General features: G+C 40.3%; 1 protein-coding gene across 10 annotated transcripts in view; it reads right to left on the minus strand.

Annotated features, from left to right (window-relative positions):
* The window catches only part of TNFRSF8 (TNF receptor superfamily member 8), a 31,219-nt gene that overhangs the window by 11,945 nt on the left and 1,041 nt on the right, over window positions 1-18,233 (minus strand). For 4 of the 10 annotated variants that reach the window (XM_013187924.3, XM_013187922.3, XM_013187923.3 and 1 more), the window contains exons 2-4: window positions 12,141-12,352; window positions 11,751-11,838; window positions 8,151-8,360 (exon numbers count right to left, since the gene is read on the minus strand). In XM_013187924.3, coding sequence (XP_013043378.2) covers window positions 8,151-8,234 — 84 coding nt within the window. In that variant the 5' untranslated portion in view covers window positions 8,235-8,360; window positions 11,751-11,838; window positions 12,141-12,352. Of the gene's footprint in view, window positions 1-8,150; window positions 8,431-8,476; window positions 8,803-8,852; window positions 9,014-11,750; window positions 11,839-12,140; window positions 12,353-12,625; window positions 17,949-17,973; window positions 18,072-18,233 lie in introns of those variants that run through there. The other 6 variants (XM_048067681.2, XM_048067680.2, XM_048067682.2 and 3 more) reach the window with 6 other exon arrangements.

Consider the following 18,233-nt stretch of genomic DNA (forward strand, 5'->3'; position numbering starts at 1 on the left):
GCTCAACCTTTTCATCAAGCATTTCAGAACTGAGAAATTAACTCCTTGTTTCATGCAACAAAATGTGTAGTGGCATTGTCCTACCAAAATGGTTTTTAGCCAATGCTCTAGACACTCTTTGAAACTTAGGTACAAGATAGTAAAGATTACCAAGATAAGCTTGTGCAGCAGTCCACCTCTCCTTTAGAAACCTTGTTGCAGTTAACAAATGAAAAAAGGCTAAAAACCACTGTCCTTAAAATGATCCCATCTTGACTTAAGAACTTTTTAGAAAATAAAAAAAAAAAAAATCCCCGAATATCTGTATTAGATTTCCAGCTCTGCACAGAAATGAGAAGTGGTGCCATAGTGAACATCATCTAAGGCTAGCTAAATTGTCTGTAACCCACAAAGCTAATTCTTTAAATTTACAGTTGTTTGTATATTGGTTCTACACATCCTGTCACTTTTGTTAACCCTACGCATCTGTACTTCTAGGCGTCTCTGAATCTGTTTTCATAGTTCTTCCTGTTTGTTTACCCTACTGTGCTTAGCTGCTTTCACGCTATTTATCAATGCAGCAAACAAATCTTTCTGTTCAGTTATTTATCCACTCACAGCATCTGAGTTTAGCAATCTAAAGATATGTTTACTGTAAACCAATAAATTCTTTCACTTTTCATAAAAAAATAAAATATTTTAAATCCTTTTAAAAGGATAAATCCTACACTGAGAACAAGTGGTTTTTGCCTTAGTAATAAAGCTGCAAATATTTATTCACACAGTGAAGCCTTTATTCAAATAATTAATCCCACTACTTCTGTGAGTTAAGGTTTTCAGGAGCAACCTTCAATTTGATTACATAACTGATACTTGTTTAGATTAAAAATAAAAAAAGCCACAACAGTTCTAATATTAGCTTAGAAAAAATCACTCTGCTATGAACTGTACCAAAAAGCAGATAATAAGGCTTCATTTACATACAGCAGGGTGACTAGGTACTGTGGGAAATTACAGCACTACAGGTTTTCTGATGAGAAAGTCTGATTTTTGAATTTGGCATCTCCCCTAATAATCCCCTACAAACATTGTTATCTGATAATTTCATTTTCATTATTTGCTGCTAGAAGTAAATGGCAACTTTTTTCTGTAAAGACTGAATCAGCAGATTCTCCAGAGATTTTCCCACAGGATACTGGTAGGACAGTTAACAAATATTTTAAGAAATGTACATCCCACCTTCTGAAGGTGAATTTCCCACCAGCCTCAAAAAGAATACCTAATGCCTCCTAGTGCCTTTGTATGCCAGGTAGAATCTTACTAACTGATCTCAAAACCATAGTCTCCTGTTTAATGCGCTGTTCTTTTCATGGCTGGACCATAAAAAAAAAAGGAAAAAGTTAAATAACTTGCCCCAGGTTGTATGAGAAAACAGGAACTTTCAGTTGAGGAGGAAATTAACAGAAGTACAAGAAATAGAAACACATTGAAACCATTAAATTTCATTGAGCTCTGATAACAGAACTGAGAAATCCTGCCTCGCATTTGTGCACTAACCACTAGGCCACAGAGCCTCCCTGCAAAGCATTTTTTTCTACCTTACTGCACGGGGGAAATAGCAGAGGTCTGGTTGCTCAGCCCGACTCAAGTCAAGTTTACAAATGTGTACCCTGTATTTGTCTTTTCTGAAGAGGAAGCCTCAGACTATAGGAAAAGGAAGTGGAATCTCCTTCCATCTGTGTGTAGAAGCACCCCGGTTAGCCAGCCATCTAAGACTAAATTAAATAACAGGAAATGACACAATGAGACCAGTCACACTTAGACACGGGGTTATTTAGGAGTCATTTCAGGGGTATGAAGTGGACTGACTAGGTTTATAAAGAAAAATTAAGAAACACCAGCATCCTCGCTATATCTAAATTATCCTGGATTAGTTTCTCTTTAAGATCTGTAAAACACCACCACAAAAACCCGATCTTCTCTTCCTGGTTCTCTTAGAAAACCAACTCTGCCTTCAAATGATGCTGAACTTTAAAACAGAATGGGGACACAATTCTTGAATGATATAAACATATAAACCTACAGCATATAAACTTACAGATTATTTAATTGCGTCTTTAGGGGGTCAAAGGAATAATCTCTGCGTACAAGTGTGACTGAAGAGCTGCTTTTTAAAAAGGGATCTTGTCTGAAATACTGAAATCCCAAGCTGAGGACAAGATGCTGCTCTTAGGTAACGTGGTGCAAATCCCGATTATTAATTTTCCCCTGATGCTAGTGCTGTGATAAACTACTGCCTGAATTACACGTAACTACTGCACAACTATGTAAATATACATATGAAAGTCCTCAACACTTTTTTTCTTTCCACAAGAGGGCAGCTATATACTACAGCCTACTAGATGCTCCGTAACATACTCCATAACACCTGTAGCTTCACAACAAATGCTGCTGTGAAGCATCCAGTTACAAGCACGGCTCTGAAGCCACCTGTACGAGGCAATACCAAGGTGCTCTGCTGTAAAAGGTCATTTTAACAAATCATAACATGTACAGTTCTACATCTGAGAAACCACCTTCTGAGCCCACCACTTCTAATTCATAGCTACCTGCACAATGTCTTTCGTAAGCTCCATTTCAAGTTTTCATGCATCATATAGAATAAAAAAATCTTGCCATAAGACCATTCTCCACCCTAAACTCCCATGAGTTTGTGGAGGAATGAAACAACTCAGTGCCCAAAAACATGCCTTGAAGGAATGGCAGAGGTGAAGGGCCAAGGTCTCAAAAGATGTCAGCCTTCCATAAAATGACGGTGCTATCTAGGCTACTAGATTAGATTAGGCTACTTTTGGGAAAAAAGTAAAGAAATGTCAGCCATAAAAAGATAATGTAATCGTTTTATTTTTCTGTGTGCAGTGAATGTCAGAGTAATAAGTGAACCAAAATGAAAGATAGCAAGCTAGACATATTGTGTAGAAAGGGAACAAAAATATGCATTATTAGTGGGTAGCAAAAGGCCTGAACTGAGGTAATTTACCCACTCAGTGACTGAATATGTAAATTACCTCAGTTTCACCACCTGTAACTACTCTTCCCACATGTGAAATACCACGTCTTAAATCTCTTCTACAGTTAGGGTGCAAGTTTGCAGTAGGAAGTCAGCTTGTTTGACTTCTGAGATTTTGATGAGCTCAGTAGCTCAAATTAGGAAGAGATCGCTGGAAACAATTCAACAAGAAGCACAGGGGATTCTGGATTGCAGCTTTACCAGTCTCTCTCCCTTCGTGATTCAGTACTTCTGAAAAGCTGCATGTTCTTGATTTGACCAGCATCTTAAATCCTTAGGTCACTCTGCAGGAAGATTCAAAGTGATAGGACCGATGTGGTGTTTTGTTTTTTTTTTTTGGTGGTGGTGTGTATTTTTTTTTGGTGGTGGTGGGTTTTTTTGTTGTGTTTTTTTTTTGGTTCTTGGGGGCAGAAGGGGTGGTTCGTTTCTCAACTATTGGCTACTTCTTAATGGCAGAAGACTAGACTTCACCCACCAAATCCATCCAAATTTGTAAGGGCTGCAAAATACTTACTGCATGCTTGTTTCACTGTTCCAGGACAGAATGCATACTGTCAGTCACCAATAGAGCTGAAAACACTTCTTACCCTGCTTACGCTAGCAGTTCAATTGCTAAGGTGAGGCCAACACCTATTAGGCTATGTTAGTATGCTACAGCAGAATTTATACCTTGTATTCTCTCAAGCTTTTCCAGTGAAACATAAAACCATCTGCCCAGTCCAAAACGGGTATGCAATTTGCTCAGAAGTTGTCCTGTTACACTGCAGCTATAAAGGAATCTGGTGACGGCACATACTGGTTCTTTTTAGGTGAGGGAAATTCTGAGGAAAATTCCCACCAGTGGCAGCAGCATTGATCTCCCCAGCATACATACTGAGGCTAGACATGTTTTGAGCTGCGTTACCAAGAGCTGCAGCTGTGAGAGCCTGCTCAGCTGGGTTTCCAGAATTGTGACTGAGCTGATGGTAGCCAACAATACAAGATTTTAAAGAAAATGTCCCTCTTACCATGCCTTAATCAGAACAGGCATCACCTAAAAGAAGGGAAGGAATCATGAGGACAGTGAGGAGAAAAGGGAAAAACTCATGTAAAAAGTGGTGCTTTGTCATACCAGAGCTCAAGAAGATGACATGGGAAAGAAAAGCGCATATGCTCTCACTGCTCTCCTTGCCGAGAAAAATCTCAGCATGAAGACATTTTTGATATATTTCTGGTGCTATTTCTCCTGGCTCCAAAACTTTAGAAATAGTCAGTTAGCCAGTGAGAAGAGATTCACTTAATCATTTTTGTTTCTTATTGCTTATTTTGTGGGAAAGATGTGGATGTGATAGTTCCCCCCTTTTCCTGAAATGCCTAGAAACACCGAAGAATGTGGTATAATTCATATTCATCAGCAACTAGGTTGTGGCTTTGCTTCATCAAGGAAACCTCCACTAAGTTTTACAAAACAAAGAGAAGTTACTGTCCTCATTTCTGCAAGGGCAGAATTCTGCAATATTGTATTTCCCCAGACAGACAGAAACAGGACTCAGCATCTTTACCCAGAGAAATTCAAAATCCTAGCACAATTTCACCTTTTAAGGCAGTATCTGTGACACCTTCTAGTGTTCCCTGAAAAACATGGAAGCAAACAGTTCATTGAAGAAACACTGAATTTTATCCTAATGATATGTATTACTGTCCAACAGTCAAAAAGCAATATATATAAGTATGCCATTTGAATCCCTAAAATCCTTACCTCCTGTCTAGCCCATACCTGTAATCTGGGAGTAAAATCAACCAGTGAGAGAAAAAAAACAAACAGCCATCACACCTCTATCTCTACTTGTAAAGTTCTTTTAGTATGTATGTAAAATACTAAAACTTTAACATTCAAGAAAGATCACAGCAGTATTGGGGGCTGTGGGTGAGGAATCCAAACACTGATGGAGAGCCCGTCTTTGTCCTTCCTGCTGCTTCTAAGGAAACTGTACGAACGGATCTGTGCTAAGAATGGACCAGCAACGTGGAAATACGTGTCTACTGCAATTATGCTAATCCTGCTAATCTCTTTGCCGTCCCAGGATGCAATCCCACTTCCTCTCTTGCTTCTTACACACGTTTTCCTTCCCCTCTAACTCCTTGACTGTTTAAGGCAGACCAACTATGTTTTCAGAGCACGAAACAGTTCTAGGAGCTGATTTGATTGAAAACTGCTTTTAGAATTGGTGAAGTTGGATTTTCAGGAGGTTACTGCACTGGAACAATGCACCCTGTGGCTGCACATTCATTTCACTCAGGGCGGAAGAGTCGGTGGCATTGTGTAGCCAGGAGCAGGGCCTCCCCTTTGCGTGACTGTTGTTGCACACGCCCGTAACACAAAACCTCAAGGATATTATTTCTGGATCTACTATCTCAGACTTGTTTTGATCTGGATTGGACTTGAGGACACAGTGTAGAGTTACTGTGTCTTCACGCCAGTTGTAGAAGAACAGCTAAATATTTGAACAAGAAGGTAAGCTGTTATAGTAAACAATTGCTAGTGCAGCAGAAAGCCTGCCACGACAATGTTAATCCGTTCACATTTTTGGAACAAATTTGAACAAGCCATGTGTCTATACCAGGTTAGTACCTTGTACCTGCTTTTGCTCTAATGCCAGGAACTCTTCAATTCAGTTTAGCATCCTGTTAAATTGGAAGGAGATAGAGACTGAATTTCATGAATCCTTCTATGAATGCAGTCAAATAAAGGTTTCTGATATAGCACGAGCTGGAATATGTTTTCCAAAAGAAAAGACTACAAGTCGTAACAGTTTGGACTGTTGGGATGGGATGGCCAGGGATCCCTTGGCCTTGTTCTTTCACTGACCCACCAGGCCAACCCCTCTCTCACCTCCTCCCCCCCCGCCTTTTTTTTGTCTTTCGTTAAAATGTTGCCAATTAAGGCCCCGCAATAATAATAATTAAAAAACCACAAACATACTTTATACAAAGCATTTGCTTTTTTCAGTGTTTGTTTTCGAGAATTTCTTTTAGAAAATATACTTTTTGGGTGTCTTCTCCCTATCCTTGAAACTACAAACATGTTTGCTATTTCAATTTAAATAATGGCCATTGCAAAGATGGTGCTGAATTCAGTGGGCTACTCTACAATTCAGTCAGGATAAGGTTTGACTCATTTATTTATGGTCTTTTGAGCTCATAGAGAAAAAGTGATGGTGAGGCAGAGCAAGAAATCAGCTTGCTACAAATAAGCTGTAAGTCAGAAAGAGAGCATATTACGGTAAAAAAAAAAAAGTTATCAGTATTGGCTGTTCTAGAACTGACTAATACTGTAGCAAAACAGTTGACTCCCTTTCAAGCTTCTAACCAAATTCTGATAGTATGAAAGAAAGAAGCCGATAATCTAAGACTTCAAGTAGTCAAGCTTCATGCTCAACAGAAGAGACATTAACAAGTGAGAGCTAACTGAAAATTAAAACAACCAAATCCCAAACTGCGGGTTGATCTGAGGTGGAATATGGTTTAAAATACAATCAGTAAGCTGTGACTTGCTTGCATTTAACAGTATCACTTGTACTCCACTAGCGGCAAAAGCCAAGTTTGCTGTGATTGATGCAATAAAGACAGTGAGAAGCCAACTGCTTATCCCAGCAAGATCTACATGCTTATTCCAGATAACTGATGATTTTGCTGTGAGTTTAAAAGTTGACAGTGAGTATTAGAAACCCAAATTTTCTCTCTGCCCTTTTCATTTAGTGAACAATACACCAAAGTGATGTCAAATGCACAAATGCCATCTTTTTTCTAGCACCTTTCTCCTAAAGCAGTTAGCATTCAGCAGACCAGACAAGTTCATCAGAATGTCCTCCTAGGTACTTGTCAGATGAGTAAGGACTGCAGGCTGTAATCCTGTAGAACAGAGGGATTGATGTACTTCAGGAAGGAGATGGTGGCAGGGCAGATAAACCAGAGCAAAGTAGAGCAAACTTGCCATGTGGGAGGGGAATTTACGGCTATAGACACCAGGGCAAACTCCTACTCTTACCAAAAGAGTCACGAGGAGCCTTTTCAAACATCTATGAAAAGGATGCAGACTTGGTTACTTTCAAAGATCTAACTGGAGTCAGTTTCTTGTCAAAAATCTCCTGTGAAATAGCCCATGTGATGCCCTATATCATCCATTTACAATACACAGACAAGTGTCTTAAGCTAGGATACGTTTATATTTCCAATGCAAGGGAAAGGCCAATCTCAGGATCCAACCCAGCAGGCAATTAGCTACCTACTGACTTTACCTATGCAAAGAGCCTCTGTGACTGACCTTTTTCTTTTTCTCATGCATGCATAAGTGTCAGCCACGGAAACCACCTGGATTTATGCCAGGCACCAAGGGCTCGTTGCCATACGATCCACTGGGGAGGAAGCTGAGGAGGGGTAAGGAGGGTGGAAGGGGGGAGCAAATGCACAAGAGACGATATGATCTGAGCAGGGACCTAGCTTGCACCTACAGCATCAGCTGAGTGTGACTAGTGGGCTATGTCTATTTTATCTCAATTTGATAGCCCATTCATGGGGAAGTCAGTGTCAGAGGGGTGGGTGGGTGTAAAGGGGAAGGTATTTTGCTGTTTTGTTTGCCTCTACACCTTTCACTTTGCCAGCCCTGACTCACAGCAGCAGAGCAAAAGCCCGCCAAGCCAAGTTCTGCAGGGAATGCGCCTGAGAGCACCTGGCCCTCTGGGCAAAAGTAAAAGTGATTCACCCAAAACAAATGAGGGCAGTCCTCCATCCCTATATGAAATCTTTCCTCATTTCCTAGCTGTGATGTGCCTGGAGGCGCAGTAACACTAGCAATACCAAGAAAAACATGCAAATCAGAGCTCTATCCCCTGCTCCTGCCTGCAAGGTTCCCAGAGAGAGCAAACTCTCCTGGCTGCTTTGGGACACCTCTACTTTATACCTTTATCACCCTGTGTTGCACAAAGCCTGTTTCTACAGATGCCTACTACCCTGCACACAGGTAGTGGGCAGAATTGCCCTGCATCCCAGGGTTCCCCCAAATCTCTCCCAGGTCCTCTTTAGTCCTGCAGGGCTGTAGGATCCTGATACTGCCCTGCCTTACCTGTGGGGCTCCCTGGATATCCTGGAGAAGCAGCAGGAGCCACAGTCCCGGTACAAGGCTGCAAGAAGCCATCTGCAGTGGCATTAGCTTTCCTGAGCTCCCAGCATCGCACGTCAGACAGACATGTTGCTCCTCCTGAAGTCTGCGGTCTTCCCAGAATCCAGTCCAGCCTTGCTCAGTGTCTGCTTTCTCAGTTCAGAGCCACTCCAGCTGTTCAAGACATGCAGGCGACAGACTTTGAGACTCAATCAAGCTGAGAAAACAATTTGGAAGGAAGGGGCTGCCCAAGAAAGTAAAGTAAAAATATTAAAAAAAAAAAAAAACACACAAAACAAAACCACGTCAATCACTAGCCCAAGAGCTGTCGGGTTTCTGTGAGTCAGTTGCATGCATCAAGGTTGTCATCTGAGGACGCGGCTGGCTGCGCAGAAACACGGACTCCTGAGTCATCTAGGCTGCCCTCAGTGAGCACTTCACCTCCCCAAAGCCAGGCATGAGTCCAAGCCCTGCCCTGTCCACACTCTCAGAACTGCAACCAAGACTCAAAAGAGTTCTCAGTAAGAAACACACTCAGTAGTTCAGTACAGTCATTTTGTTCCTGTTTGAATGAGCATGTGAAAACTCACAACCACCTGGGGTTAACTCAGTGAAGGTTTAGGCTTTACATGTTGCAATTTAAACACCAACATACTGCAGAGCTACCTCTTGAGAATGCATCTTTGTGCATCCAGTCCCACTTGAGATCAATTCCTGCTGCTGACAGTCAACCCTTGGACTGTTACTTGTCATTTCGGCTCTTCGTGGCTCCGATGCCTGGGAAGATTTCATTTGGTTTTAGGTGTCATGCAGCTTTCTTATCTGCCCTAAAAGTTTTGTCAAAAGTAAAAGTCAGCCACTTCAAAAAAGGGCAGCCTGCCTTGAAAACCTTTCTGAGGTGCCTGGGAAAACAATGAAAATTTGTATTCTCACACCCATGGTTTTTTTTGGTTCTTCTCACCCTTATCACCACAAAGAAAAAGAAAAATGAGAAAAGACTGAAAGTAGGATAATTGATGATTTTATTAAAGCTGCCTCAATGCCACTACAACAGAATACTAAGGGTGAGAGCATTCCATAGGGACCCTGGGATGATGTAAATATCTTTAACTCACAGCTGTAACCCTTTTCTTTTTAAACTTCTGCCTCTATTTCTTTCTCAAGAATACCATCTTACAAAAAAAGAGGCATTTTCAGAGTGCTGTGTATTTGACACACACTTTTAGATCTACCCACCTTTCATCATTTTATCAGCTTACTTCTAAATTTCTAAGCTCTCTTACCTATAAAAGCTGATTGTGGTATATATACCTTTGCAGTCTAGAGACAACTAAATATTTAAAAGTCCAAATATTACATTCTTCTTTTTCCTAATTAAATAATGGGCTAGAAAATATTTTGTGCAATATTATGCCATTAGGCAATTTTCACAATTTATAAAGTGCTGTTTCAAATGACACAGTAATCAGGGCAATTGGTATGCTTTGTTTTTGGTGGGAGTTTTATTTATTTATTTATTTTTTCCACGATCAGCTCCTTTCTAAGTTTTTCTAGCAAAAGGACAGGAACCAATGAAAGATATTGCCTGGAAAGCCCCATTCACACCCTTGACTTTAGCCTCTGTAAAGTTGTACTGCTGAGGTCAATCTATCCGATCCAAACGCAAAGTATCCAAGTACAAAAAATCCACATCTGAAATATTTTCCCAGAACTGGGAACACAGAAGGGTTCCTGGCCTGTTTTCCAGAAAAAAAAAAAAAAGGTACAACTGAATTGAGCATATCTAGCATTTTAAGAATATTCACGTCATCTCCTTTTTAACCATGTCAGTAATTTTTTAACCCACTGGATAACTTCAATGAAATTTGGCTGAGGATGCACTAAGTTTTGCAAGGTTTCATGGAAGTAGATGACTTGGATACAAGAGGAAGGACTCTAGCAATGCCCTCACTGAGGGAAAGGCTGCAGTGGGAAATCAGTGACCTCAGACAAGAGAGAACCCATCCCATATGTCCAAAATGAAAGCAGGCTTCCCAGCTTCCATCCTCAGAATGGGAAGTGGAAAGTGCTCACTGTTGCTGCTGACTTTTCAGTAAGGCTATTATATCATACAATTTAATTACAAGTCGGGAATAAAACCGACAACAAAGAAAAGGGTGAAGAGGTTGTGTTTAAGAGCAATGTTCCAACCTGCATGTATTTTAATCTAAATGCATTCATTTCAGACTTGATGTGTTTTGATCTCAAACACAATGAAAGGGGCTTTCCAAACAGAGCCATATCAGTAACTGGAAGAAGCACCTCTGCTTTAAAACAAACCCACGCTACCATTCTCTAAATGTTGCCTGGATTTCCTAGAAAATAATCCTCTATGGTATTCAAAAAAAAAAAAAGAAAACAACAAAACAAAGCAAACAAACAAGCCCCATTTCTCTGTCCTTCTATCAGAGGACAACGTCAATCACAAAAAAAAAAAAAAAGGAAAAGCCCCTTTGAGCATGCCATTATTATTTATAATGCTTGGTTGACTACAAGCATCTGTCTTCAGCAACTGAATCTCCTCTTGTTTTAGGTGTTCAAGGTAGAAATGCTAAAGACAAGGCTGGTTGGCATTTTCTGTTAGCTAGTTTAATTTCCACACGAGGTTATCTGATCTGTGTTGGTCATCTGTACATGCTGTGGGGAGATGAGGTGGGAGGAAGCGGAGAAGGTCCCCTAGGTCAGTGCTTACTTAAACGTCACTTGATTCATGGAGCAAAAGAATGCAGAGAGGAAAATGCCACGAGGAAAAGTCTCCAACACATGCCCAAGACACTCCTTCAGCGGGTTCTGTTCATTTTGCTAACAGAGAAAGCCCAGTGAAGGAAGTGGTAATAGAATAACACAGAAATAGCTTTGTTACACACATGCTCAAACAATAGTACTACTGACATTTTCTAATTTTGAAGTGGTTTATTTTAGTCTTACACTGTACTTTTAGCATAATTCCCTGTGCTTTTAAATATATATCTAGCTGTGAAAAAACACCGAGAAGTATCATTTCTAAACAGTCAGACACAGATAAAGGAGACCACTGAATTGAAGAGGACACATCAAAATAACCTTGTCTAAAATCTGTATTTCAGTGTCTGTCAGGGTTGCTATTTAGAGCAACACAATGTGCTGATGAAAATCACTCAAGTCTTGCTACTTCGCCAGATGAAACAAAATCAGACCCTAAAATTTCACCCGAAGTCTCAGCAGTGCCACAGGGAGTGTTCATTTGGATGCACGCTACATACCGTAGCAGGTACAAGTAAAGGGTGAAATGCTTAATACTTAAAAAAAAAAAAAAAAAAGGTAAAACAGAGAACAAAGAAATAAAAAACAAAGAATCTCATGGCAAAAGGAAGGAAAGCAACCAGGCACAAAGAATGACTTTCTTGACACCTTTCTTGATCTATGTATGCATTTTAGCCATTGGAGAGCTTTCTTTGTGGTAAAGCAGCACTGTGGTAAAAACACAGTGCGAACATCCAAGATACCAAGAATTTTAGGCATTATAAGTGAAGCCAACATACTAACCTTCCCCAGAAGTCATTCAGTAGCCCAAAGAGGTCAGATGGAGGGGAGGGCAATGCTGGTACAACGTGATCTCATTGAGAAACATCACCTAGTAAGCAAGCAATTAGAGTTTGAGCTAGCTGTAGCTGACATCTGAACTTGTTTGAATGTGTTAAAAAAACAACATTTATGTTGAGTACGTTACACATTTGCAGTATTCTATCCCCCTATGCCAATCTGGAATTGATCCTTATTTTATTGCACATACGCTTCCCCTGTGTTTTGTATTAAATAGTCATCAGTCCATTTAATTACGTCTCATTAATGAAACCACTCTGCAGTATGTAAAGAATACATTGCAGGTGCTTCTGATAACGTGATCTGCAAAGTTACATGGATTTAGCCATTTACCTTGGTCTATTTTGATCAACAAAGATGGTATGGGAGCTGTTGTTATATACTTGTTGAAATGTAGCAGTGACTTAAAACAAGAGTTCCCAGCAGGAAAAACATGGTTGTAATGAGATGGGGTCATAATAAATTCCCAATGCATAGGGGAAATCCCAAGTCATTTCAGTAATTGTAGCCTCAGTGGATGGACAGTCTCACAGCATTTCTGTTCTCTAGTAAAAGTAACAGAAAAAGAAATTAACATTCTTGCTTTATATAGAGTTTCACACACATGCAAACTAGCATCCTAAAAGAAAAGGAGAACACACAAGTTCTTGTTTGTTTGCAACTGGGGACTTTTGTCCCAATCAGCTGTGTTCTTGCAGAGCACAGGAAATTCCTTGGCAATTCATGTACAACCAACGGAAGGAGATGCGTCCTGGTCTTTGTTCCCAAGCAATAAAGTAACTTTTTTTTTAATTACAGAATACAATGTCAAAAAGTACCTATGTGAAATGGCCAATTCCTGATGAGGAAAGCTCAGAAGTACTGTTGACAGTAATTGTTTTTGCTGACTCTGAGCTACAACACAGCAGTTGGAAGAGTTCTCCAGAAAGCAGTGAACCTAGCTGTTCTGGGGGAAAAAGTAATTTTCTCAGCTGATATTAGTTTTACTGCAAGAGGTCTCGCAATAGCCAAGATCTATAAACCCTAACATGCAAAGCCCATTGACTTCATTTATGTTCCCTAGTTTTCATTCCAGTCACTTCCACATGAACATATCCTCATTTTAAATAGTACAATATATGGCTGTGCTACGCTCTGGCCTTTAAGAAACAACGTCGCTAAGTATCGTTATGCCTAAAATGTCAAATTTTCTGCATTTCTGCTAACACAGATTTGGACTCAGTGTTTACCTGCAAAATATCATACATCTGTAAGTTTATTCATAGAATCGTAAAATGGTTTGGGTCGGAAGGGATCTTAAAGATCACCTGGTTCCAATCCCCTGCCATGGGCAGGGACACCTCCCGACAGACCAGGCTGCCCAAAGCCCCATCCAACCTGGCCTCAAGCACTTCAGGTATGCATGGGGCATCCACAGCTTCTCTGGGCAACCTGGGCATTTACTTTTTGATTCAGTTGACTCATTTGGAACTTTGATTGAAACAAAAAAATAAGCAGCTAAAAATGTGTCACACAGATCATCTGAATAATGGTAACATGGCTTACTTTTCAATCAAATGTCTTTTACAAATGTCATTTATATAAAGTTGATGTGGTCACGAAAACTTATAACCCCATTTTTGTCCTCTCAACTAATTCTACTACTTTATACAGAGAGATAAAATAACTAATATAAGAAAAAAGAGTCTATGTAAAATGTCTATCTTTTTTTTCTGGTGCACAGTAGCTTCAAAACTAAAGTGCATTTTGAGTCAGACTGAAACATGAGAAGAGCTGACAGAGAACTCAGTGCTCTCAGGAAAGACTTGGCTTCCATGAAAGAAACCAAAACCATATCACAGAATTACTATGCCCACAGGCTGGCTGAGAGAGAGAGACAACCTTAGAAAAAAGATCACATCATGTCTGTACTTTCAGTAATTCTGACTACAGCTACTGAAAGCTAGCGGTAGGTTTACATGTTGTCATTCTCCACAGAGAAAGCTCTTGACAGAGATGGTATTATTTGAATATCATTTGAATTATGCCCTTCCTCCCATACCTTGCTAGAAACGAAGAGGCTCAATGGTGAATTTTCCGTGATCCAGACAAGACAGCCACTTGATTGTTACAGCTCTAAATACAGCAGCGGGTAATAAGGATCAGACAGGTACTATCATGTGAATGCTGAAGCCTTTCAAAGACCTTTCAAGTCCTTTCTTCATGCTTCCCTAGCGCTGTTAACCAAAATGACACCCACCAGCAGTTGATTTGGGCCACTCTTCCCACCCCCACAGCCATGGCACTGATACAAATAAATCCACAAGCATCAGCTTTTGACTTTAGCTGTCTTAACTCGTATCAAGATCTTTCTCTGAAGTTCTATAAATCTCACACAAAGTGCAGGAAGGCTTCTATAAAGCCATCTGCTCCATGAAAGGACTAGTAAAAGGCAAGAAAATAAGCATGTACTTGCCTTTAGTTAGCAAGTTTCTAAATGCATAGAATGTCTACCCACAAAGCTAATAACAAGTAGCCAGGCTGCAGTAAATTCCCACCTTTATTTCATAATAATTTAACCCACGTAAAAAGTCTACTTGAAATAGTTACAGTTATAGTCAAAGAAGCACACTCAAGGCTTACATTACTTGACATTGATTGCATGGTTATTCTTCAAGAGTCTGGTATTGAGCTTCATCTGGTACAAGATCTCATTTTTCAGCTACATACTAGCTGGTCAAATTCTGCAGTGTGAGAGCAGAACGCTGTCAAAGCAGACATTTGCCTCAATCTGAATTTTTGCTTTCCCCTGTTACGAGGCAACTCCTGTATCAGGAATGTACCTTTTGAGAAGCCATGAAAGCCTGCCAAGAACTGATCAACCAAAGGCCTCAGGATACCCCCTATACCTCATGTTGGTGAATGTATTTGATTTTCAGTAGGGAGATCTGTAACAAAATTCCTTCTCTAAGCATTCTTAAGCCTCTCACTGCTCCCAAAGTCGGCTGTAGCACAACATCATCTTATCATTGTATTCCCACCTGGGGTTTCGGAAGCAAAACTTTATAGTAATTTCTCCTCACAAGGATATGATCAGGAACTGAAACTAAGACGAAGACTGTCTCCTTTGCTTTCAGACAGAATCAACTGAAGGGATGAAAAAAAAGTTAGACTACAAGAAACTCACAACTGGGACTGGAGAGGAAGGAGACCAGCTCACTAGGTAGGAAGACAACTGATGAGGGAAGCTTGGACTGATTGGATACTGTGAATAAAAACTGTGTTAGAAGGAGTGGATATGTGCAAAGAAATTTTAATGATAGCATTTCTTAACTTCTGAGCATCAGACTTAGCATTTTAATGGTGCTCTTTGTATTCCAGCCTAGGTGTTTTATTCAAGATCCGCTTGTTCATTAAAACAAACCCATCAGATCCAGTTTTCACTGTTTTTGGAAGATGCTACTCAACCGTGAACAGAATCAAAACAGCAAGCATACCAAGGCACTCAACAATTTCCAGTCTGTAAACTTTTGGTAGAAGATGCTAAATAAAACTTCAGTGTAAAGTACTTAACACAGCGAGAGATCCAAGCATAGGACAGAACCAAAGCGAGAGCTAAAAGAGGCTTTTGCGGAGCCCTGTCATTTCACTAAAGTTCTACTTTCAGATATTTTGCATGTGTGAACTGACAGGCAGGTCTTCTGCAGCCAGGTTCTTTTATTGCAGCAAAGCATTTAACCCATGAAGTTCATCTGTAAGTCAGTGAACAGCTCCCAAATAAACTAGCTGTTTCAGAATGAAACACTATTCTGCCATTTACTGGAAATTACTTATGATCTTACTGTGCTCCCAATATCAACTGATTTTTTACTTTGGGAATAAATACACCCTTTCAGAAGATTACTGATATTATGAGCATCTTTCTTCCTTCTGATAACAAGAAGTTCTGCTCACATTTACACAAATACAAATCCAGACAAACTCTAGGGAATTCAACAGAGTAACTCTGGATCTATACTACTAGAAAGGAAAAGAATGTTACTCAGTGCAAAATAATGAGGAGACAAGGCCCAACTTTTCCTTGTTAAATACTATTTGTGCAAATTTTTACATTTGTTCACTCACGCAATTGTAATGTTATTGCTGCAACTGAAAAGCACTCTGTGTATACGTCTAGGAAGTAAAACAGGGAAACTGAAAAAGCACCAAAGCTTCCAATTGTATTTATCCTAATTCAAAATCGAAAATAAAATTGCTTGGGAAAGACTAGCCATGTGGTTAAACCACAGGAGTGGGAGTGATTAGTTCCCAGTTTCATCACAGACTTTCAGGGTAACGGTTCCTTTCTTGGCAATCTGGTTCTCCTCATGTAAAAGCTGAGAGTTATAAAGTTTATCTACTAACAGAAACAAAAAAGAGTTTTCCTCTGCTGAAGCAACGGAAAGAAATTAGGGGAATACTAAATTTTTGTGAAAGAAAAAATGAATAGGAAGATTTTCAGGATCACACTTTTTTTCCCAGAGTGTTTCAAAGACTGACCATCTAAGCACTGAAATTCTGGGCTCTTATTTTCTTCTTCTTAGCAGCATGGTTTTGTTCTGCACAAACCAATGCAATACACCAGCAAAAGTGGAAAGCCACGTCCTTACATTTGGTCTGACATTACCCAGGAAATTTGTGAAATCGAGGGTTTTAACAGAGAAAAGAAGGGGCAGAGTTTCTCTTGTGTTTTCAGATTTGACACACACTGAGAACAAATTCTGGGCTGTGAAAACACGAGTTCTAAAAAGATGAAAGACCCAAAATCAAAGTTTACAAATCACTCAAAAAGCAAGCTCACGCCACATGCAAATGTTTCACCTGGGGGTTGTGGAGACATCTGGAGATGTCATTCCTTGACATGCTGATAACTACACAGAATGATTAATCAGCACTACACTCATTCAAGATTCAGTATTAATTCTTCAAATGTACTGACAGCAAGAAACACCTGATCCTGAAACATCACTAAAACTATCTCACAATAATCCAAGGGGAGGCAAACAAGCAAAATAACACTGATGGCAGTCTAATGCTGCTGTCAAGAAACAGATGGAGCTACATTTTAAAGGCTGAACTCTGCTTTTCTGTTAAAACAAGCAACAGATGCATTATTTACTGTGCCATATTTAATTAAGCAAAGCTGGATTTCCCAACTTTTGAATCAGGGTTATATACAGTCAGAAAGAGGAACTGAACTTCCAGCTTTACCATCAAAGCAACTGGTGGTTATCACTCATGCCAAAGGAGAACTAATATAAAAGTGAACACACACCGGAGCCAGCCGTTAACAGAAGATACCGCTGCACAGACTGAGCAAACATGTTCCAAGTGCTATGAAGAGAAAAAAAAAAAAACAGACCAAGACAAGAATGGCCTCACTGTGTCTATCCCAGCTTCTAGTAAAAGTGTGAGCAACACAGGAGCTTCCAGTTTTGCTGAATGCATACATTATTCTCCAAGCAAATTCTTCCACTGCTATCACACACTGAGTGGAGGATCCCTGCCTTTTACCTAATGGATCTTTTAAGCCTGTTGCAGGAGACATTTAGGAATAGATTTGCTACCTTTCTCTGGGCATATTTGAGCTCTTCAAATCAGTTACAGATCCTTCCTTACCAACTGTGGTAGAGAATTCCTTCTTGTGAATTACTGTGCACCTCAGACATGTGGGGTTGCCCCTTTTCTTGTTCACCAATATGTATGAAGACAAATCTCCTTAAATCTTGGCCAGAGGCCTCACAGAAGCACGACTGCCTCTAGGAATGGGAGACAAGCTATCCCAGAACCCTGTGCCTGCACAACAGAGTTTAGTATTTGCATTATTTTGTGGGTAAGGACATAATCCTGGAAGTACTGGTGCACTATTGGGAACTCTATTGCTTACCATATCGTATTGATCTGCAGATCTGCAAAGGTCTCCCCCCATCCCATATCTTACATTCCTGCTTTCCCAATCCAGCCCCCCTCTCCACACTGCCAGTATTTCACAACCTCTGCCTCCTACCACCCTTCCTACCACTCTGGCTGCCTACTGTATATCCCCACAGTCTCACCTCTGCTTAGCCTTCTCTCCAGAAATCCCTGGCCTCTCAACCTCCCGTTTTCCTAGCCCAGAATCCCAACATCCCAAGCACACTACTCTCACCCTCTGTTCTCCCCTTGAAGTGAAGATTGCAGCACTGGTTTCATCACAGCTCAGGCTGCTGCAGAGTCCACGATCCAAGTACAGAAGCTGCTTTAACACTGGATGAAATAAATACAATTTTTCAGCCTGCAAATAGATGTACTCCTTTACAATCACCCTCAGGTGCCATCTCAGCCACCCTCTTTCATGAAAGGGTATAATATTTTGGAATGAGGGCACTTACTGCAGGACAAAGTCACTGGACGAAACCTTCTTACTAC

This window comes from Anser cygnoides, chromosome 23, assembly GCF_040182565.1.
Source record: "Anser cygnoides isolate HZ-2024a breed goose chromosome 23, Taihu_goose_T2T_genome, whole genome shotgun sequence".
NCBI classification, from domain to species: Eukaryota; Metazoa; Chordata; class Aves; order Anseriformes; family Anatidae; genus Anser; species Anser cygnoides.